At 42.9% G+C, this 24,253-nt stretch overlaps 1 protein-coding gene across 2 annotated transcripts in view; it reads right to left on the reverse strand.

Annotated features, from left to right (window-relative positions):
• The window catches only part of LOC108934830 (huntingtin-interacting protein 1-related protein-like), a 43,863-nt gene extending 21,378 nt beyond the window's left edge, over positions 1 to 22,485 (reverse strand). Inside the window, exons 1-11 of one of the 2 annotated variants that reach the window (XM_018752976.2) lie at positions 22,148 to 22,485; positions 8,147 to 8,210; positions 7,748 to 7,890; positions 7,429 to 7,485; positions 6,929 to 7,009; positions 6,452 to 6,528; positions 5,714 to 5,775; positions 1,167 to 1,307; positions 691 to 748; positions 312 to 387; positions 27 to 179 (exon numbers count right to left, since the gene is read on the reverse strand). In XM_018752976.2, coding sequence (XP_018608492.2) covers positions 27 to 179; positions 312 to 387; positions 691 to 748; positions 1,167 to 1,307; positions 5,714 to 5,775; positions 6,452 to 6,528; positions 6,929 to 7,009; positions 7,429 to 7,485; positions 7,748 to 7,890; positions 8,147 to 8,210; positions 22,148 to 22,240 — 1,005 coding nt within the window. In that variant the 5' untranslated portion in view covers positions 22,241 to 22,485. Of the gene's footprint in view, positions 1 to 26; positions 180 to 311; positions 388 to 690; positions 749 to 1,166; positions 1,308 to 5,713; positions 5,776 to 6,451; positions 6,529 to 6,928; positions 7,010 to 7,428; positions 7,486 to 7,747; positions 7,891 to 8,146; positions 8,211 to 13,154; positions 13,295 to 22,147 lie in introns of those variants that run through there. The other variant, XM_018752977.2, reaches the window with a different exon arrangement.
• Positions 22,486 to 24,253: the final 1,768 nt, after the last annotated feature.

The following is a 24,253-nucleotide window of genomic DNA, read 5'->3' on the forward strand; positions in this document are numbered from 1 at the left end:
CCTGAAAGGTGAGCACCGTGCTGTACCTGCGGCTGGCTCTGCGTGATGGGCTGCGTCGTCTCACTGACTTCAATGAGCGGCTCTGGGTCATCGTCATCTTGTGGCTCTTCATCAGGAATGACCACCACTGGCTTCACATGCTCAGCCAGTGCAGATGCACGCAGGAAGTTGGGGGGTGACTAACATCACAGCAACAGGAAGGTGGGGGGGGGGGAGATTAATGAATGCCATTATGTAGATTGTTCAGTCACACAGAAATACGGGTTTGAGTCCCCCTGCCCTCACCCCAAACCACTTCTATAGCTTCTTACATCAGGCAGCTTGGGAATCTGGATGAGTCTTTTAAAGTACATCATGTCTCTGGCTTTGTTGAAAAAGTTCTTCAGGCTGAAAAAGAGGGAAATGAGAGTATAACCATCTCCTAAGATTGTGTGTATAAATTAATGATTCAGATTTAGCTGTGCCAGACTGAGGTAGGCAAGGCAGAGCTTGTCAAAGTGAATACAAGGGTCTCACAGTACACACCATTCTAAAACTAGCCTGAACGTTAATAGCTACTTCCCAACTCTCTGACGCCACAAGAGGAAACGGGTCACTTGCAGAATGGAATATAATGAGCTTTTGTGCCAGGAGGTTCCAAAGGCAGTCATGTGACCTCAGTTTGCTTTGCATAGTCACCAGTGGAATTACCTGTGGAACTGGTCATGGAATCTGTCCCGGTGACCTTGGAGGGTGTCTGCTGGCAAACCTGTGACCCATGGCAGATTCATGAATGAACTCTTCAAGCATAGCTGTTGCGTTTGTTTTACCATCAGCAAACCACACTTCCCACCCAACACCCCTGTTCTGGTCACATAAACATGTCCCAATTTTGGATGCAAAGACCAATCGAAACACCAAAAAGCATCACAAAGACAACAGAATGTTATAAGCCATTGTGGTTTCACAAAGTATAAAGAAGAGTGTTAAATAGAGGATTAATATTTATATATAAAAAAAAGAGTAAGTAAGAGTGTTGCTCAAAGGGGGTCCACAGTGACTCATGGTACACAAGCTCTACCAATCAAAGTTAGATTTAGTGAAAGGCTGTGCCTGATCCACAGTCATGGTGAGCAGGGGGTAAAGGGAAGATGGGGTTTGGACGCAGCAAGGCAGGGGGCACTCACAGGCATGTAGCTTGAAAAGAAGCTTCACGGTGAAGTGGTAAAGGTGGCTGCAGTCCTGGATCACCTGGATGAGAGGGGCCAGACGACACTGTCCAGATGTGGTGGTGGAAATGGCGATGGAAGTATTGAGCTGCCGGAGCACTGGGAGGTCACAAAGAATGGTACAAGCTGAATTAATCTGTCAGGCACACTGGTGAAAAGCTGCCAGTCGTCTGAACCTTACTCCTGACCACACACTGCCTGAACACAAGTCAGATGACATGGAGGGGGTCACAGAATAAACCGTTTCATCCCAGCACAGAAATGGAACACTGATCTCACTGCCATTACTGCGTCAGTGCTAAAATAAAAAGCAAACAGGAAATGAACAAGAAAGAAGTGACTCACTGTCTATTTTTGGGTGGATGACAAACAGGTAATTACAGTGGACAGACAGACCATGAGTGATTTAAAAAACAAATGATATGCAAACTGCTCTTTGTCTGATTTGTCCACAATGCGCAGTGGTTAATGACAGTTGCTTAGTCCAGTCTACAGGACTCTTCTAGTTTTGAGGGTTTAAACATACAACCTAAGGTTTATAGCATTTCAATCCCCTGTTTAGATTGCTGGTTGGGTGCATTTTATCCTTTGTCTTCAGCCAGTCAGTGTCAGCTGTGAGGAGCATCACAGTTTACGTTTACAGAAATGAGACAAGGCTTTTTGCATAGGTTACCAGGATTCGCTTTTTAAACACAGACTACTCACATTAGCATTTATTAAATTTAGCTGACACTTTTCTCCAAAGCAACTTATGATGTCAAGCTACCTACACATATTTACCCATTTATACAGCTGGGTAATTTTACTGGAGCAATGTGAAGCAATTTACTCAAGGGTACTAGAGCTGGAGGTGGTAGTGAAACCTGCAATCTTTGGTTCCAAAGGCAATAGCTCTAACCACTACGCTACCAGCTGACCCCACTTAACACTGCCCCTACTTACGTCAGAAGTTGCCAAACCAGGTCTCAATGCCCACACTGTATGCAAGTTGTACTTCAGCTCAGCTTGTAAAAGCTGTATTCAATTACTTGGATACTTATTAATTTCAACTGGAGTTTCCATGAGTATGGATTTACCTAGAGTTCATGAACCAATTAATTTCTCCATGGGACTCTGGAACTTCCAGTCTGTGAGAAAGGCTGACTTCATACCAGCCTACGCCTCCCATCTCCCACTGGACCTCCTGGCCCTAACTGCAACCTGGTAACTCAGCCACACCCACAGCTCTCTCCACTAACTACTTAGCTCCTCTTACACCCCTCATCCCTCCAGCAGAGGTGGAGGCACAGGCCTGCTCATCTCTCCCCAGTGGGAATATTCCGTTCTCCCTCTTCACCTGCATGATCTGTCCTCCTTTGAATGCCATGCTGTCTCTATCACTGCCCTAATCACTCTTGTTGTGGTTATTCTTTATCGCTCTCCTAGCCCTCTCGGCTGCTTCTTGCATGACCTTGACATCTTGTTGAGCTCTCTCCCATGGGACAACGCTCCGTTGATTCTCCTGGGTGACTTCAACCTGCATGTCGATGGCATTCATGCAAGCGGCCTTCTGTTGCTCCTATAGTCCTTCAATCTCTTTCTGTCCCAATCTCCTGCTACTTAAAGCAGGCAATTCCATTGACCTTGTATTTTCCAGCAACTGTGGCTGTCCCATCCTCTCTTTCACTCCACTGCATGTCTCTGATCACTTAATAATTTCCTTTTAACCCTGCCTCACCACTAACTGTTCACCTCTTTCTGCACCCCACCCGTTGTCACCTTCCGCCGCAACTTAAAATCTCTCTCACCTTCCTGCTTTGCCAATGCTACGCTGTCCTCTCTCCCTTCTGCTGCACAATTCTCAGATCTGTTGACAGACGATACTACTAACGTTTTCCTCCGTGCCCTATCTTCCACCCTTGACTCTCTCTGTCCACTGTCTTTCAGACCAGCATGCCCCAGTGGCACCCCATGGCTGACTGATACGTTACATGCTAACAGGACCAAACTCCAGGATGCAGAGCGAAAATCCAGGACTCGCTCGGACTTGGATGCCTACCAATTACTCTCAGCTACTTTTCACTCTGCTGTATCTTCAGATAAAGCCTTCTTCTACCACAACAAAATACAGCCTACAACTAAAAAAAAACCAGACTCTTTGCCACCTTCTCATCCCTTCTGTATACTCTGCTGTCCCCTTCTTCTTCTTCCCTCACTGCTGATGACTTTGCTTTGTTTTCCAGAGACGAAGTCAATGCAATCATGGTCAAGTTCTCAGCATCACCCTGCCCGGTTCGCGCTAGACCTCCCCGCAAAGCTATGCTCTCCAAATTCAAGCAGCTCTCTGCATCTGATATCTCCAACCTCCTGATATCGCACAAAGCCACCACTTGCTCACTTGATCTGATCCCATCGTCACTCCTACAGAACATTTCCCCGTAACTCTCCACCTTCATCTCTAAGATCATCAACTCCTTGCTCTCCTCTGGCTGTTTTCCAGCTGCCTTCAAAACTGTTCTCATTTCACCTATATTAAAGAAACCCTCCCTGGATCCCAATTCGGTCCAAAACTACAGACCAGTTTTCCTCCTCTCCTTCTTGTCTAAAACTCTAGAGCGGGCAACCTGCGATCAACTATCTGATTTCCTCACCCGGAACCACCTCCTCAATGGATATCAGTCTGGTTTCAAAGTTGCTCATTCCACTGAGACGACACTTCCGGTGGTGTCTGATGCTCTCCAATCTGCTAGAGCTGCCTCCCTCTCCTCGGTCCTCATCCTCCTCGATCTGTCTGCAGCACTCCATACTGTCAACCACCAGATTCTACTCTCCTCTCTTAGTCAACATGGGATCAAAGGAGCGGTACTAAGATGGTTTGAGTCCTACCTACCTGACAGATCCTATCAAGTGGTCTGTCGGAGCTCTCTTTCTTCTCCTCTGCCTCTCTCAACCGGTGTCCCATAGAGCTCAGTACCAGGTCCTCTTCTCCTCTCGATCTACGCCTCCACCTTTGGCCCGGTCATAGCCTCCCACGGATTCAAATACCACTGCTATGCTGATGATACCCAGCTCTTCCTCTCCTTTCCACCTGGAGCATCAGACATTTCCACACGCATTGCTGCCTGCCTGTCGGACATCTCTGCATGGATGTCTGATCACCACCTCCAACTCAATCTCTCCAAAACAGAGATTCTTCCCCTCCCAGCTGGCCTGTCCTCCTGTCACGATGTATCAATCAAACTGGACAACTCACTTATTTTGCCTACCTCCTCGGCTAAGAGTCTGAGAGTGATGACTCACTCAAGTCTGCCTTTCTCTCAGCATACCAAAGCCACAACCCAGTCCTGCAGATACATCCTGCATAATATTCGCAGGATCCATCCCTACCTCACAACTGACTCTGCCCAACTACTTGTCCAGGCTATGGTGACATCCTACTGCAATTTTCTCCTGTGTAGCCTTCCCGCTACTGCCATCAAACCTCTGCAGCTGATACAGAATGCTGCTGCACAAGCTGTGTTTGATTTGCCAAAGCATCCCATGTATCTCCTCTACTCATTTCTCTGCACTGGCTTCCTATAGCTGCCTGGATCAAATTCAAGACCCTGGTTATTGTCTACAAATATATCAAGAGAATTGCTCCCTGCTATTTACAAGACTTGATCAACTGCTACACCCCAGCCAGACCCCTTCGCTCGTCTACTTCTGCTCGCTTGGTGGTCCTGCGTACAAAAAGTAAGCACGGAGGTTCTCAGTTCTGGCTCCATTGTGGTGGAATGACCTCCCCCTTTCACTCAGAACTTCAAAAACTCTGTCTACATTCAAGAAGGGTCTGAAAACTCACCTTTACCGGACTCACTTTGCCTAAGATCTCTCCAGCTCATATACGTTGTAAATGTTCATGCACCGTAACTTTATGACCATCCACAGATAAGCCATTACACAGCAGCTACTCCTGCACTGTATGTGAATGTTTGTGCACCTTATTTTGTAAAAAAAAAAAAAAAAATTGTAGGAAAGTTATCAGGATTCAGTTATCCTGTGTTTTATGCACCTACTTGAGCAATGAACATCAATGCGTCAAGTGGAAAGTAACAAAATAGGTTTACTTAAGAATCACACGTCTGCAGCTATGTCTCTTTCTCTTAATGTAATGCACAAATTGTATTTTCGCTGAGATATACGTCACTTTGGAGAAAGCGTCTGCTAAATGAATAAACGTAAATGTAATGAAACCATAAGGCCAGAAGAAATAAAAGTGCTGCAAGGTTGCCACTACAAATGGTTATGTACTGTGTAATCTGTAAGGACAATTTCCCTTGTGTAGGTGTGCCATTTTAAATGGAAATGATCCGCCAAATGTGTTACCAGTTGATGAAACAGACACTGCATATTGAGCTGACTTTCAGGAACCAACCGTGTTGGAACCATGGAAAGGGGGCCACCAGACACTGCCTAGCAGAAAGACGACCTGGCTCATTTTACCCTGCCTTTTGGGGGGGTGAAAGGGAAAGAGGATGACTCACCAGTCTCTGCCAGCTTTAGCTCGTAATCCAGGTAATCAAACACCTCCACTGTGAGCTGGAACCTGCAGTACAGAAAGGCATCTGCTCAATTACCTGCACTGCCCTTACATTGATTCCTCTGTGAGTGGGGAGGCTAATGGTGAGTTCCCACAAATCTTTATGGTTCCCATAACTATACACACACACACACACACACACACACACACACACACACACACACACATTTTCAGAACCGCTTGTCCCTTACGGGGTCACGGGGAACCGGAGCCTAACCCGGCAACACAGGGCGTAAGGCCGGAGGGGGAGGGGACACACCCAGGACGGGACGCCAGTCCGCCGCAAGGCACCCCAAGCGGGACTCGAACCCCAGACCCACTGGAGAGTAGGACTGTGGTCCAACCCACTGCGTCACCGCACCCCCCATAACTATACAGTGGACATGAATTAATATAGCTCTTCCAAGGCACTGCAATCTATAATGGATTCCTCTAGGACAGGGTAGGAACGCTCATGCCCACCTCAGCATCTTACTGGTGTTGACATATAAACCCTTGCTCAAATCCCCTGTCTTCTGCACTGCTGCTCTCAGTTTGTCAGTCACTTCATTCATAAAACATCATGCCACCCCACCCCCTTTTCACTAACAAACCTCTCATTGAGTAAAACTGGCCAACTTTGTAGAAGCAGGCGGATGCAGTAACACTGGGGATGAATGGGGGGCAGAGTACATACACTCACACATTGTTAATGTCGCTCCCGGCCGTGCGTTCCAGAACCTCATCTGAGGCCTCTAGATTGGGTGGTATTTCTGAATGCTGCGAGGGCAAAGAGGCAAATGTTACATTTCTGCGACTGTCAGACTGCAAGACACATGTTTTATTCCTAATTACCATGCAAAATTTTATTAAGCCTGCAAGAGAGGTTTTTTTTTTTTTTCTTTTTTTAAAAAAAAACCTTGTTTTAAAGAGATTATAAATTAATAGGTGACTGTGGAAATCTATTGCAAAAGGAATGAAAAAATGCAAGAAATTAAGCAGCTGGATTTTTCCCAAAAAAGGTTTGGCAATAAAGCCAAAAACTATTTTTTTTCAGCAAGAAGCATCAAATTCATATGCAAATACTGCAAAGCTGGGAAAAAGTGTAAGTTGTAAGAATAGGTGGCAACATGAAACGACCCCAAATCAAAATACTAAATAGCTACAGATGACACTTTACCTTCATATGGAATTCCATCTTGTTGCACAGGAGTTTAGCATATAGGGCGACCAGCTGTCCATATCGATCATGAAGATTAGCCTGGACATGAACAGAACAGAGAGAGTGTCTCAGTCCGTTTCCATGACGACAGCTTTTTTCCTCTCATACTGGACTGAAAAAACATGTGCCCCGTGGTGTAGAACAAGGATTTAATTTATTTTTTCTACAGTCTTCATTAGACTTCCTAAATAAACTTAATTTTAAAATCAGCCAATTTCCCAAGGATTCCTCTGGAGTCTCAAGTATAATACAGAGCAGAGTCAAATGGTTAAAGTTATAAAAAAGTTTAAATGGTCTAAAGCATTCGAGAAAAAAGGCCATGTTATTTCCTTGAGCTGATTAGTAAATACTAGTAAGTCACTTAGTCAATCGTGTAATCTCATCTTTAAACCAAATACTGATGTGAGCAGTGTGCTAATGCCACACAGGAGCGCATTCACATTCAGTGAGTTGCTCACCCAGAGAGCTCCCATTTCAGAAATGTTGCTGCTGTGTCTCATGCAGTCCTGTAGACTCTGAAATAGAAACAGGAGAGAGAAATGGAGATTTGACTATAATTACAGTTTTAAAGCAATAAAAATCAATGTGAGCTGATAAACGCTACAACACTAGAGAGTGTTTCATGGTGTCTCCATTGTGGAGGAGCTACTCTTTGAAGAATAATAACTGAGAAATCACATTTCCATTTCCAAGGTGCCATGAGCCCTACAAAGCATTTCCTGATGTTTGGATGGGGATATGGGGGTGAGGAAGAGTGGGGGCTGAGAAGGCACTCACATTCTGATGTCCGTCCCGCAACACCTTGTGTAGCACATGGCAGAACTTCCAGCTGAGAATGGAGCTACTGGCCAGTGGCAGGCCCAGGGCATAAGACCAGAAGGTGAAGGCACCCTTCTCTCTGTGTGTCCCCAAAATGATCCCTGAAGAGGTGGTTAAGGAGGTGCAAGTAGTCAACCAGTACAAACAAAGGTGTATTGCATCTAGAAGGTCCTCAACAGAATGTGACTCTAGTAAACCAGTGAAGTGCTAGCAGTGGTGGGAAGTGTATTATTGGCACAGAACAGGGAGAAATGAAAATGAATACACAAATGCAGAACAAAACTGTTTTCACAATTAATAAGAGACGTTATCCCAAGGGACAGTCTGGTTGGTTGACTGGCATGCCAGAGAGGATACTGCGCACATGCTTCTCCTTTACCGGCGTCTCACTGGCACTGATGGCTTTGCTGATACTTGTGAGCTGAGAGACACAGAAGGAGAGACAGAGGAAAGTGAGGGTTACAGAAGGGACTCTGTCAGTTCGCCTGGTCGCTTCAAGTGTACTGAAAAACACAAGGGTCCACTTAAACATCAAGGACTTTTCTTATACCAGCCAATACTACCTCAAACTAAGTCAGACTGATAACACTGTTCCACATTAACTTCGGAACAACATCAAATTGTGTAATATCTGGAATGTCCGTGAATTAGGCTAAACACGCAAACGTTCAAATGAGAAAGACATGATTTCAATCAAACTGACTACATCCTGCAGACCAACACAATGCCTATCACGATCTTTTTATTCTTAAAAAGAATATGCAAGTAATTACAATGTATCAGTAGCATGAGCCACTACAAGTATAAGTGTTTAAAAGACTGGGGTCTGATTTTAAATACTTATTCCTTTCTTTAAAGTTTACAGACATGTAAACACTGTGAACCATGTGACCTTTGCTACTGGGTGGGGCTACTGCTACAGAGAGTATGACCAATATCCCATCTGCCCCCTCGCTTTTGAATGCAGGGGGGCCAGCAGCACAGGCCTCCCATGGGTCTGATTTCCACACATCAGCAAAACCAAGAGACACAGAACATGCTGCAATGCATTCTGGGTCTTTTCAGCAAAGGAGAAGAAATAGCTTTACAACAGTCAGCATTTCTTTAGTGACTTCTTTAATGAGTTAAATAGCTGGAGTGAATGGCAAAGGCAGAGTTAAAACAGGCCAGAAACCACTTCAACCCTGTGGCAAATTGAGTGCTCGACTATAAACCCCTTTAAAAAATATGCATATTTTTCCAACTCAAACAAGCTGCTTACCACCTGATTACATTGTTATGATGCATTAGCAATCCCTCCAATCATTCAGTCCAAAAAAACCCCTGTGTGTTTCGTGTGAGAAGGATGTCAGGGGAATCCAGGTACATACACCCAGACCAAAAATCTGGTGTGTAAATATGAAAAATGAGTAAGTAAATAACAACCAGGAACCAAGAATAGAGTGGAGTGAGATGAAGGGGCCCACAATCCGGTTTTCCTTAGAGTAGTTTGTGGTCACGTAGGAAGGTCTTCATCACATCACGTTTGTAAATAAAAGAAAATTTCAAATGCTGCTGAATTAATTCTTTTTAGGTAATCCCTAAAACCTGGTAGCAATGCTAAGCCTTCGAATTTGCTGTAAATTGATTCTACGACATGCTTAAAGCTACAACATAAAAATAAATAAATAATCAGAGGTTGAAACACTACAGCAATGTTATAGCATACAGGTTCCTTTTCCAGTGAAAACAAAGGAACACAGCTGCAGATCCTGTTAGACATCATAGCTCAAGTTACCCTACAGGAGAGGGGCGTCACATTTCTTCTGACATTCTGGCTTCCTTTGTCCATAAAATATGCGGAAAAGGCTTGCACACAGAAATAACTCGTCCATACTTCTGACGGGACACACTGTACCCACTCCAAATAATGAAAGCCAAATAAGCACCGACCAGCATCACTTCCCTGTTTGGACTAAGTTTCTGACCTCACTAAGTCAACTACATACAATAAAGGCTTAAAAGCAACAGCCTGAGAAAGGTCAACATTTACAAAGTGTGGAGCTGGCCACGGGGTCAGTAACAGTCACAACAATGAAGGATGAGCTGGAAGCGGAGGCCTACCTTTACATACATTTACATTTATTCATGTAGCAGACGCTTTTTTCCAAAGCAATATACATCACATAGAAAATACAATGTGTACATTAGCAAAAAGAGAGACATAGATGCAGATGTGTGATTCTTAAGTGCAGTTTCTTTCTTTCTACTATATGAACCAATGTTCATCACACAAGTAGCTGCATAAAACTTTCTCAGAATATCCACAATTCCTGATCAGCTTCCTAGTAATATTTTTTTTTTAAATACTTAACATTTATGTTACGTTACAGGAATAGCTGCGTAAAGACTTATCCGGGCATGATTTTAAAGTTATAGTGCATGAACATTTACACTTACATAAATTTAAGAGATCATGGACGAAGTGAGTCTGAAAGAGGTGAGTTTTAAGACCCTTTTTCAAATGTGGACAGGGATATAGCAGTTCTGAGTGAGAGGGGGAGATCGTTCTACCACAAGGGAGCCAGAACGGAATACACCTGTATATACCTGAGTCTTGATTGTGTGTTTATTCACCACCTAAATATATGAAACAAGACTGACAGGTGGAAAATGGAAGTTGTTAAAAACAATGAAAAGTAGTAAAGACTTTTAGTCTTTAAGAAGAGTAAAGGCTCTTCTTTAAGTATGGGTTGAAAAGTTTCACATCTTTATAAACAAATACTAATCTAGTCTATGAGTTGCAATAAAATCAGCTAAATGTTCAGAGTATACCAAACTACACAGTTTTACCAGCGCAATTTGGGAATAATGTGTTTTGATTCCAGGGGGTGTGGTGGCGCAGTGGGTTGGACCACAGTCCTGCTCTCCGGTGGGTCTGGGGTTCAAGTCCCGCTTGGGGTGCCTTGTGACGGACTGGTGTCCCGTCCCGGGTGTGTCCCCTCCCCCTCTGGCCTTACGCCCTGTGTTACCGGGTAGGCTCCGGTTCCCCGCGACCCCTTGTGGGACAAGCGGTTCTGAAAATATGTGTGTGTGTGTGTTTTGATTCCGAAAATTCAAACTTTCACAAAGTATACTGAACATTAGCATTTCATTTTGATCTACCGTACAACTGCAAACATGGTTGGCCAAAGAGGCAAGAGGGTAGAGGCGTTCTGATGATCCAAGTGCTGGCACAAATCATAAATGAAAGGTTATTATGATACAACAGAAGTTCAGCATTATTAAAGTCTTCGAAAGAAATAAAAGAACTGTTACAAAAATGTCACAAACTGCATGGTCTCTTACAGAGTATGTTTTCAAAAGGTTTTGCCCCATCTTTCATATTTAATTTTGGTTGGGTTTCCATTTCTATGTTTGTAGTGTTTTTGCATTTTATGTGCCCTGCACCAATCTCAGTTTTCCAACTGAGAATTATTTTCATTCCGCGAATTATCATGACTCAATGTGTCATATAAATGCAAATATTACAATATAGCAGAACTGACTATATTTCAATCAACACTACAAAGAAATTTAAACCAAATCCTCAATTCAAACACCAATAAAACTACCACTATCCAGTCATGTACACGGCCTCATTGAAAACAACTGCCTTTCTGGAGGACTCTTCCCGTCAGACAGTGAATAGTTCTTTTAGCTGCGTTCAGTGAAAAGAACGGTGTCTGCTAGGAGCTGGGGTCCAACCTCCAGCATTCCCAGTGACAATAGCAGGAACACGGGTAGCAGTGTTATCAAAGCGGGCCACCTGAACTAACCGGTTTCTTCACAAATAAGGGGTCCCTTCTAAAATGCCCTACACTCTCTGTGCGGGGCACTGGTAAGGTATCAGTGAAAAAACAGATCTGAACAGAACCCTGTGGTGAAAACCACACAATTATTTACACCATGTTGAACAGAACAAAGACCCATTGCACAACCACGTCGAAGACTGGAGGTAGTTCCCGTTTAGGGATTGCAAATGGGACTGGACTTCGACCCCTCAGTGGGGCACTGCCTATGAATTCCCTCAGCATCCAAACATTGGACATGTCTTTGTCTTGTCCCATGTTTTAAACATGTAGAGAGAAATCACATCAGTGAGAGTCAAAATCTCCTTCACGACCAAACAACAAAGCCACAAAAGCTGCAGAGCAAAACAAAGGACTGAGCGAAACACATTCAGGCTCTCAGGAACAGGTGATACGAACCAAGTGACCACACCCCTTGCAGCTAAAGTGTCAGCCAGCGTATCGCTGGAATGGAGCAGGTACACGTCCCCTCTACTGGGATGCAAATTATGCAGCACATTTCGCTGAGAGGACCTCAGACAGACTGGGCTAATGCTTAACATCAGATCAGGTGTAAAAAACTGAGGGACACAGGTCACAATCAGGTAGAAGGGCTCATCTGACACCATTAATTTACTCATTCATTAAAGAATAACAGCCACACCCTAGGAACGAGGACACAGCAACACTATAGAACATGAAAAAGCCCCTTTCCCTGCATGCTCTATATTACCTTCTGCCAAACAGTCACACCCTCCGTGTGCACTGTGAGCCCCCCCACATGTAAAAAGGTCATTAAATCAAAGAGCAGTAGTATGACTACAACCTGCCCAGCCCCCTAACTCAGCACAGAGGGGTCACTGTGGGTCTCCTGCTGAGACTGAGGGCCACGATAGAAGTAGCCTTGTTAAGGAAACCCCCCCAGCCGAGCTGCAAAAAAGCAGGGAAGCAAGACAATGTGAGGTCTGTGGGGAAGTGCCAAGTCAGGGGCTGGGGACCAGGGCTGGATGAACGCCCCACTCTGGCAAAGCGGGTGGAGCAGATGGTCTCCGAGCAGGACGGCTGCAGGGAGGCGTCCATAATGCATTCATACTGGTTGCCACCATTAGCGAGGGGGGAAGGGGAGGGTGACATGCTCAGCTTGTAAAAACCACCTACCCCTGGTTTGACTTGTCTTCTTGAAGGGCTTAGGTTACAATGAAATACTTAACTGTTGCAACACAAGGCAGTACCTTTTGATCTGCACAGGTCTGTCAATGTCCCCCAAGTTTCCTTTCCGTTTGTCTCAGACTTTAGCGCACTTATTAAAATCAGGGGATGTCAGGGTTAAGGTTGCATAACAGTGGACACTTCACATGCAAATTAATCTCGATGCTAATCTTAGTGGGGCGTAAGTGGGTCAGACAGAGTGACACACTTTCCAGAGCCCGTCCAAAAGCCTGCAAAGCAGAGTCCGCACTTCACTTCTGGCACTAGAGAGAAAAGGAACGTGTTCACAGTTGTCCCCAACCACAAGAGACCCCACTGGCTGTACTCACCAGTTCCACCCTGCTTACCTTCTCGTCCCTTCCTTTCTGCACCGTGTCCTTCAGTCTGGACATTCCCTGGAGTGGTTGTGGTGTGACTGTGGGCAGTCAGGTACCCTACTTGCCTGTTTATGGTCCCTCCTTATCAGTTTATTTCAACAAAATGCTGCAGTCAGCTCTCAAGGTCAGGCAGGACTCGGGCACTAATGTTAACAGAAAGTTGCTCAGATCACTGACTATACTGATACTTACTTACTGACATTAAGAACTATGGAGAACTAATGATAACACCAACATTAGCACACTGCTCAATGCTAGTATGTCATGAATAACAAGCAATTAATATTAATTCACTCCAACCTCTAATACTAAGCTAGACAAGACAGAAGTAAGGCACAGAACTATGCGTAGGAAGTCTGTATGGTCAGCCAGTATGGTCAGAGCAGTTTTCTCATGTATGTAAAGGATGGTGGTTCATGTCTGGTAAGCACTTCTGGGGGCAATGGCAGACAAACTGTTCATTTGTTATGCATCAACAGTGATGGCATTACAGGAGAAAGGACTGTTTACATAAAATAAGTATTTAGTGCCAATAAAAAGCAAAGGAAACTTTAGGGAGTTGGATTCAAAGGGCTTCTAAAGCCCAAGAATGCCCGTTTGGAATGAGTCACTGCAATTTCTGTAACTGCATACCGCAATTTGTAGGTTCTGGCTTAGTGAACCTTTAAGGGTCAGGTCAATGAAAGGTGTACATGACATTTTTTTTTGCAATAAATCACTGTTTGGAACAATAATTTGCATCTATTAATGCAATATTTCTTCCCACATTGTATCTTCCAGTATATGAGGCCTCCAGTCCCCAGGAAACATAGAGAAAATGGGCACAGTTACCCTGTTACTGGACAGTTGTGGAACTGTCTGGAAGATTGCCTATAACAGCAGCTTCTACATGCAAGAAACTGGCTGAACTTTGGGTGTAGAGGAACGCAGCCAAATCCCTGAAGAACGGCTCCAGAGCCCTGTTGATTTTGAGAGCACGGGGTACACAGGAACCCAACGGTTTACACAGTCACATTCGGTTTCCATTTTTAGTATGCTGATGGCTGCACAGTAATGTGCAAAAGATAAGAAGGAAAAAGCAAACCACCTTATTAGGAGAACAGAATAAATCACTTATTCCAGAGTAACAGAAGAGAGCCGTGGACTGCAAGCAAGGGCTTAGTGCTGTGACATTTGGCCCCCTGAAGGTAAATCCAGGAAGAGTGACGGTAACAGACCGTAAGCTGTGAATGCACTGACAGACTTAACATATGATAAGCCCCGGCGGAAAATCCAACCTCTTACTGGGAACCGTACATCTGTGAATGTGTCTCAGCTACGAACAAACTTTTTAAATAGGTTGCTTGTGAATCAGAAAGAAGGGCTGAGAGAGACGTACATGGTTGACCCAAACACTCCTCTTAACATAAGCCCCATCTATCCCTTTACTTGAGCCGAACATGTGCAAATATACACACCTACCAATGTGACACTGAAAAGGCTGCCAGAGACAGGGAATGTTTCTGTTTTCTCAGCCAAGGTACATATGTCTACCAGCAATCGCATGTTTACCAACAGAGCTGTTTACTTGTGCTCTTGGTCAAAACTTGCCACAAAAAGAACACGAGTAAGACGCAAAGAAAAGGAACAGAAAGGACCAGGCGGCATATTAAATTACTTTAGTAAAAGTAAATGCAAGAATTAATTTTCAGTACATACCAGTTTGAGCTGAATAACTCCATCTCCTTTCCTTAACCACAGAAAGTACAATAATAGCAAGCACAAGCTCATTAATAATTTTCTAAAGAAACTGGAAACCTTGTTGCTGTCGCTGGCCTGCTGTTAAACCACTATATTCAAACACAGAACCTTTCAATGGTAATTTGGATGCTGTAAATACTGTCCTTTACTATACATTGCTGTTCCCAGAGACTGTGGATTATGAATACAACTTTAAGAACCATTTTTTAAATTTTCTTTTCATGAACAGCAAAGGGTCACAGCAACATATAGGCAGGGATAGTACACTGAGAAATTATGTCCACGTACATAGAGAAAGGACTCAAGGTTAAAAGGTTATAATATAATCACAGGTATGATCATGTAGCACTTTCTAATAACTTTCAGAACATTCCTGGACATTCCAGAATTCATTACAATTGTCATGCAAGTCAAATGTCAATTTTTCAAGCAAGCAAAATTTAAACATTTCAGTCATCCACATGTTTGAAACTTCTGGTGTAAACCACAACATTAAAATACACACACACACACACATACACACACACACTTTCTGAACCAAATATGATATGTAGGCTAACCACTCTTACATAACATCATCAAGAAAGGAGTCTGGGATGTGATTTAACATCAAATAGATGTTAAAATAGATGGATGGAGACCAACTTTTATTAAATGTCTTGTGAATGGTTTCTGAACTCCATTCCAGCAGATTAGTGTCATCACATTCCCGGAATACAGGCAGTCCCTGAGTTAAGAACGTCCGACTTACGTACAACCTGCACATACGAACCACCCCTTATTGACCAGAAGTTGATTTTTTTTCACCCTCAAATAACAATCAAATCAAAACTTCATAATTAAGCCTATTATATAAAAAAATTCAAGTTACTGTATATACAATGGTTTGTGATAATATTTAAAGGACTTGATCAACTGCTACACCCCAGCTAAACCCCTTCGCTCGTCTACTTCTGCTCGGTTGGTGGTCCCGCACACGAAAGGTAAAGCTTGGAGGTTCTCAGTCCTGGCTCTGTTGTGGTGGAATGACCTTCCCTTCTCACTCAGAACTGCGGAAACTGTCTACATTCAAGAAGGGTCTGAAAACTCACCTCTTCCGGACCCACTTCGCCCAAGATCTCTGCAGCTCATGTACCGGTATAAATGTTCATGCACCGTAACTTCATGAGCATCCCCAGATATAGCATTTATTCAGCCACTACTCCGGCATTGTATTTGCTTGCTTGTGTATCTTGAAATATTTAAAAAAAAAAAAAAAAAAAAAAAAAAAAAAAAAAATTGGTAGGAGGATATCAGGATTTGTCTATACTGTGTTTTATGCACCTACTTGCACAATGAACCTCGGTGCAGCAAGTGGTAGGTAACAAACTAGGTTTACTCGACTTACATGTCTGCAGCTATGTCTCTTTCTCTTAACATAATGCATAAATTGTACTTTTGCCGAGATGTACGTTGCTTTGGACAAAAGAGTCTGCTAAATAAATGTAATAACAAATGGGCGCTACTTTGCATCACGCATCAAAACATTGTGTCTCTAGCAGTTCATCGGCTCGTGGGCAGGGTGCGTGAACCCATGGTAGGACAAAGATTTCCTTCTTTTCCTGTTAAGTGTCTCGTTTGTTACTGTGTTTGGCTTTAATCTTTTTGTTTTTACCCTCCCAACCATGGCACCAAAGCATAAATGTGATGCAAGTGATGGTGATGCATCAAAGACAAGGGAATTGATCACAACTGAAACTAAAGTGGAAATAACAGACCGATCAGAAAAAAGGAAATGCCAACGAACGCTACAAAAGTCACTTCCTCCCAGGTGCAGAATCTCACTCCACACCCCCAAAAACTGGCAAAAAATTAGGGAGGGGGACCTGGGTTGAGAGCAACCAGACATCATAATGATAACCCCAGGTATCGCTTAACATCTCTTCCAACTAGAGTGTGAATACAACAAAATTTTTCAATAATATTGGAATCTTAGGAAATTCGTGAATGAAATGCAGAGATCTTAAGTCTTGGGTACAAGGCACAGACCCCATACCAACCCATAAAAAATCAAGTAACAGGGTAGGTGAGGTATAACAATATTTATAATATACAAATATTTAAAACTACTTCAAATACAGCAATTTACAAGATGATACAATATTTTGTATGTGTACACCTTCCCAATCTGCAAATCAGTCAACAGAGAAGAGGGAACTCTGAAACCTGCAGAGCAGCAGCATTCAGAGACCTTCTTCATTCACTCCTACTTTATGCTATCTTCAGAAGTTTGGCCATTTCAAAATTTCAGCACATGGAAAGATCCAAACTATGTAAAACTATTTGCACAGAATGCTAAAGAAAGAATTAACTTTTTGACGACATGCTGTTTTCTCTCTGAGTTACATATTGTTTGTAATACTCAGAAACATGGAACATTACAACAACAAACATGTGCAAGTGCTCTCAGTCAGTGTGGGGCACTAGTGGATTTAGAGAGGTTTAACATTAAACCTTCGCTGAGCTTCTTACATAATTCTCCACACACAGCATCTCTCAGCAGATGATATCCAAAATTCAGATCAAAAACGAGAAGCATCGTGCATTATAGTCCACATCTAACAGTGTTTGCAACAAGACTGTTCCCTGCGTTCACTCTGGACCTACAACTCTGAGCCAGTCTTTTGGTTGCACTGGCTATACCATTACAAAACAGGGCAAAGTAAAACACAGTAGAAAAATTTAGGCAAATTGTGTTTCGTACACATTTGCCTTGCAAGGTTTCTGAAACCTTTACAGGTCAGGGTATTCATGGATTTTGGTCAGCAATTATGGTCCTGGCTAATTCAGACAGTTCCCTGATTTACTTCATTTACAGTTTACTTACACTACAAAGGCTGCCAGTTGTTTATAGAAAGCTGGAAACCCTGTGCATACCCTATCGCAACAAAAAGGCTAAAGAAATGCTTTACGCTTGTGACATGATTTCTGTTGGTTTCCTCCTATTTTCTGCAAGCATCCCATTTGTGTGGTAGCAACACATTGAGGAAGGAGCCTCCTGGCTCTCACACTGGGGTGTTACCTAGACAGCAGCTGTCTGGGGGACCTTGTCCGGAAACACTGAGAAAAAAGTGTGCTTCAGGGCCTTACCACGGAGTGGGAGAGGGTGACAGTTCAAGGCAACGCCCTTCCTCCTCTTAGTGTGAACAGCTCATGCTGAGGGTACCATTTTGCACCCTCTCTGGTACATCTGGAACTGCAAGCGCATCAGACTGCTGTCCTACTACACAGAGCTCAGAAAGTGTGACTGACACTAGTGCTCCATCACTGCAAGTGTGACTGCAGAGAGCTGGTAGCGTAGTAGTTAGAGCTACTGCCTTTGGCTCCAAAGGTTGCAGGTTTGATTCCCAGCTCTAGTACCCTTGAGCAAGATACTTATCCTAAATTGTTCCAGGAAAATTAATATGTATAAATGGGTAAATAATTTTAAGCTTAATACTGTAAGCTGCATTGGAGAAAAGCATCAGCCAAATGAATAAATGTAAGTCAGGCACATTGACCCCTTTCTTCATTAGTGCCAAGCCTCCTTTGCGCACACAGTCTAGCTTTTCCCCATTGCAATGATGACAACCCTATAATAATAACCCTCCTCCCAACACTTCCTTTTCCTGTGAATGTTTCCATAGAGACCCCAGTGGTGCCGTGGCACCCTTGTTGCCTGGCAGTGCTTAGACAAAGTGCAAGAAAGCCAGACAAAGGCACTTAGGTGCCATGTGAAAGCTTTGTGCACTACAACACGGCATGAGAATTAATCTATCGACCAATAAAAGAAAAAAAAACCTTAATGCATCCATCAGGTGTACTAGGGCAAACTGGGTGACTAACATAAAAAAGCAAATGCAATACATACAAGGATACTGACCTGCAGATGGTATCTTGCAAACAGAACAGAAACCAGAAGAAAATAAAAATCGGTAGGCAAATAATTCAGCAACAATTAGAGTGTCTATCTTCTATTGAATCTAACCAGAAAAAACTGAGAACCTATGAAATATTGTTCCTAAAAAGTGAAATACTGATCTCAATATAAAAACTGCTGCTATGAATAAGAGCCTAATTTCACATTTAAATCCAAATTCAAGCAATCTTTACATAAGGCCATTCATATATGGTGCCCGAACTGTACTTTGACCTTGTCAAGGTAACTCTGGAAACAATATTTATATTTCAGATTTATCTGACATTTATCTGCAACTTATCTAGGCACATGGCTAAGGAAGCCACGCAAATGTTAGGAGACCTTTAACCACCTTTCTCTGTAGCATTTTACACAGGGCTCTGTCCGGTACTGGCTTCGTTGCTGCTAGACACCAGGGGGATTGGAATCTGGGAAAAACTAAGGACTTGCAACTGAGAGCAAACATGAAGAAAGGGTGAGTGTAAACAGCAGGGACAATGGAGGACACCGCACCAATCTGACCCTGGAAATAAAACAAACAAAAAGATGAAAGCAGTAAAGAATGCAAATGACAATGAGTAAGTTCCTGAATAGCACCCTAAACATACCAGTTGAAAGCTAACATTATTTACTACTTTGACTCCAGTTTGCATGTAATGACTAGCACCCAGACATGTAAAACACCAGTCTTAAGTACCCTGGGTGAACCCTATTTCATCTGCATTATTCCCTTACCTTTCACATGGCTTTGAACAGGGTAATTTCCATGCCACTTTCATAAAGTATCAGAGGTCTAGTTTGTCATGTGTATGAACGAAAACAAATAACCTGTCTGACTAGAAAAAGTGTCTCAACATACTTAACTGAACCAGCTACACAAGTTCAAGATCATTTTTTTTCCCCTTTTTTATTTAGGGTGAAAGCTAAGCTAACTACTCTAGGGTCAACCCACAATTTCCAGTGCTGTGAAATGAGGAAAAAACGCAGACATGTGATGTCTTATCTAGGATCTCTCAAAGATAACTGAGCTTTTCTGAACCATAGAGTTACTGTATTGACCCACAACAAACCCAGACCACGCCATGTTCTCCCAAAGTTAAGTAACATAAAACAATAAAGCTATAATTTCTACTGAGGCAATGCAAAGAAAAGTTAATCAAAGAAACTACTGTTTAATACGCCCCAAATAAATTAGCAGGTGACAAACGAGACTAGAGTAAATCTGACACCTCTCCATCTCAAACTACTGGGAAATGTGTTACACAAGTATTTTCACAGCGCACTAATAGTTTTTTTAGCATTGACTTTAAATGCAACCTAAATCCTTTTCATTATTTTTCCTAAGGATAGGAAATCTTGTTTAAAACCACTGCAGTTCACCAACTTCCAGTTACAATTCATACAGAATATATTTGTTTTCATTAGACTATGGTGCTCTAAAAATACAGCAGCATAGCTAACTATACTGTTTTGTTATACAAGGTATCTTGGAGATATTATCGACATAATACAGCATAGATTTGTTCAGTCAGGCCTTGTTCATTGCACAGTAGAAGCTAGTTATCGTGAGGGACATCTCCCCCAATGTTTAAGGAAGAACAATTTGTCCCCTTAACAATTGTGTATAACTCCATGGAAGACTCAGACTGCATGCAATATTTTTGCCTCCTCTCCCCCGTACCTCAATTATCAGTTATTACACCACTGATTTGCACACACACAGTCACATTTAATTATGCCATTTGCTGACAGTGAGCAGAGCTATTACTAAACAGAGGATATGTGCAATACAAGCTTTATGTCGTAATATCCTGACAATAAGCTGTTGATATGAATTACATTTTGATTCTGTACAATCATTATAGTTAAACTGAGTTTTAACTGCAAAACAATTTATGTCAGGGCCTGACTCAGTGTAAATACTTCATATTATACTGATTCATTAAGAGCAAGGAGGAAAATTCACTATCATTTTCACCAGTCTCACATCTGACATTTCGGATTGCCCAAGAATCTATCAAATTTCAGCTCCGGATCATTTCGGTACGCTTCTAAGCATCTAGAGTCTCAATGGCTGCCTCACTTTGTCAGACAGCAAGACAAGTGAGGAGGAAATTCACAGTACGAAAACCAACATCACAAGTACAGGTTCCAGTCAGACTGTGAGAAAAGAGAGCTGTGCAGCTGTTCATAATTCATACTAATAATTTAACCTTACGACCTTTGAGAACGGGCTAACTGCACAGCTGCAAGGTGCTGTTTCCACGGTTACAAAGCAGATGACATGTCATATAGAGCCAAATCAACACGGGGACCGATTGGTTCCCCGAAGCACGGTGACACTTCTACAAATCACTTGACTGTTCGGAATGAAAAAGGAGGATTGAAAACAACCTGTCGAACCGGTTGTTTCCACGACGAAGCGCTTCTTCTGACACCTTCGCTGAAACGAAAGCGATCGAGAGAAGAACCAGCGCGCCTCCCTGCCCTGGCTGCTCCTCCACATCTCTCTACACCTTTTCATTCGCAGCTCCACCAGAGAGTCGTCCGGCTGACTAATAATTATTTCCAAATGTTAGTTCCTACGAAACAAGACTCGCACGAGGAGCGAATCATGGGTGTATGGATTGCTAATACCGTCATCGCGGAAAGCTTATATTTATGCACATCTCTGGAGGACGCCGGGTCGATGGAACTTCACTTGCAGAGCCAGAATATACAATTCATGCTGTGTTTTACACGGCCTAAGCTAAGTCTAAGAGAAAGAACGTTTCTCAGCGTAGATGACACTTGTTCTGTGTCAAAGTTGCCATCTCACCCGAAATCAACCACAAATCAATAACGTAAACGTGTAGCTCGTGCTCGTACACCACACACTGGCGATGAAATCTAAGACTAAGTCAGTCGTGTCGACGGAGTACTTTTTTACCCTACTATTGCGAGACTACACTGAACCCACGTGACCCCGCTGCTGGCACTGAACACGTTATTTCGAGTTGTTTCCCAGCGAAATGGTGAATGTGCGACGGCGGACGGTGCGCTCGCTGTCAAACCGGCGGCACCGCGGCAGCAGGAGGCCGGAGGAGCTAATCTGTGGAGGCGCTTGGTGGGACTGGGAGAAACGACACGCGCTCATCTCATCACATCATGTCATGTCCTTTTCAAAACAAACCCCACGCCAGAGCAGAAGCGAAGGCGAAGCAGTGCACACATAGCGGAATCAAGAAATTAAACTGCTGAATTTACATGGTAAATAATAACGCTACTACGTCTACGGTCGCTGTACCTGCTGCTTGTCAAAATGCTCTCTCTCCGCCCCCAAGGTGGTCTCAGTCCTCCTGCTTTTCACCCTGGAAGGCACGTGCCGTATGGAATTCATCCTCGCCTGCTGGCTGGACCTTCCAGAATTCTCGCTGCGTCCGTGTAAGTGTCAGGCGTATATTTCCACTCTTTCAACACGGTTACGAGGCGAAGGTGTCGCTGCGAGCGGCGCTCATTGGTGAGGCGAAGCTGGGCGCGCCCGACGACCGCTGCATTGGGGCAGGAGGAAGAGCCTGAGTGCCGTGCGCGCGCCGGCTGCTCAATGCACGCATTCTCCACCAGGCTGCATCTTTCAACACGCGCAGCGATGATGACATCAGAGAGCTGCATAGCATCGCGTGTCACGAAATAATATTTTTTGTTCAATCAATGGCTTCTTCTCCAGACTAACGTGTGGACTGATATCTTATAATTTTGTGCTTAAAAAGACATTTTAACGTATTGTACTGCCAACTTACAGTGGAAAAGATGGTTGTAATAACTATAACTTATAACGATGAACAGTCATGTATGTACATACGGAGCATAATAAAATTTCTTAAGGACAAGTTTGTGAGAACAGTTTAGTCTGTCCTCTTTAACTGAACGGGATAATTTCACCAAATGTAAATATGCACTTTGTAAATGTTCTTTATAGCCAAACATTGATTCAAGCATTGTCTGAATCAATGAGTCTAGTATGGTAAACATACTGTGTCGCGTTGCTCTCTGGGACCGGATGGGGCGAAGACTGACGAGCAGGCAGACGAACGTTTATTGGAACACCAGCACACAGAAAAATAATGGTCGCGGTCCGAGGACCCTTTTTTGTCTCAAGGACCTTTTTCCTAAAAAGCCAGGCTTCCCAGCTTGCTTAGCGCCACCTTCTTCTTTTCCTACTGCCAGACACTGTCACCCTATTTATATTACCCGTAAGTCCCCCCAGTGGTTGAACACTTATTTACATTTTTCCTTTTTTTTTTTTCACTTGTGCAGCAGATTTTATTACAGGTGAGAGGGAAAAACATAAAATGTTAACAGCAGCTATCAATGCAAATCTCAGCTTCAATAAAATAACTACCATTAAGTTTAATTTTAAAAAGGTATTTGCAAGTCGACTGGTTCAGTAGCCAAATGCACAAGGATTAGCATTTCAGTGCAATTTAGATCTTAACTTACAGTATTTCACCGACTCATCTCAAGACAGCAGCAAGGCCGGGCATTTTTCCCATAATCCAACTATTTACAATAAACAAATCTTCCCGCTCAGACTCACGGTAACGTGGGTCGTTACAATATTTTAATATATTTAAATAATTTATAAATAATAACAAAATATTGTCAATATTGCCTTCATATTTTTATATATAATATAGATGATATGAGTGCCAAGCCAGCCGATAGTTTATCAGTTTTTGTTATTTTTATTTCATTTTATTTGACTTCATAGCAGTACACTTTATAATATTCAATTCAAAACACAAAAGACATTATCAAAGTCACACCTACCTTTATCAAAATAGCTTCATTACTGCTTTGGCACTGATAACATTTCCTAATATGAGGTATAAAGAGATCCCTGAAACCCTGAAGCCAGGTGTTATAAATTGCCAGGGGTTCATGGATGAATGGGCCCGAGGGCATCTGTACAGCTTTAACAGACCTCTAATTTTACTTCAGTTGATAGGCCTGAAGATGGCTGTACATAACTTCAAGTTCATAAGTTATTAAATTTATAATTTTGTTTTATTACAAACAGCAGGTTTCTCATATGATTTTTAATCCGCTTTACTTCTAATTCTAATGTTGATGCTCCTTTCATGGTTTACTCTGATAGGAAGCTTTGGCAATAACATGTTCCTGTAATGCAACTTTGGCTGTGTACCAATAGTAGCAGCTGAAACTGGTGAAATTTTCTTGTCAGTACCATTTTTAAAGTTTTCTTAAACTTTCATACAGAATACATCACTATACAACAGAGTGGAGTGACACCTCCATTATTTTTTCCATGGGCCAATAAAGCAAAATCTGACTACTGTATGATTGCAGCTTGGTTCAGTTCTGTTCCGCTTTGGTTTGCTTGTCCTGATGA

Source organism: Scleropages formosus, chromosome 1 (assembly GCF_900964775.1).
Source record: "Scleropages formosus chromosome 1, fSclFor1.1, whole genome shotgun sequence".
In the NCBI taxonomy this organism is placed as follows: Eukaryota; Metazoa; Chordata; class Actinopteri; order Osteoglossiformes; family Osteoglossidae; genus Scleropages; species Scleropages formosus.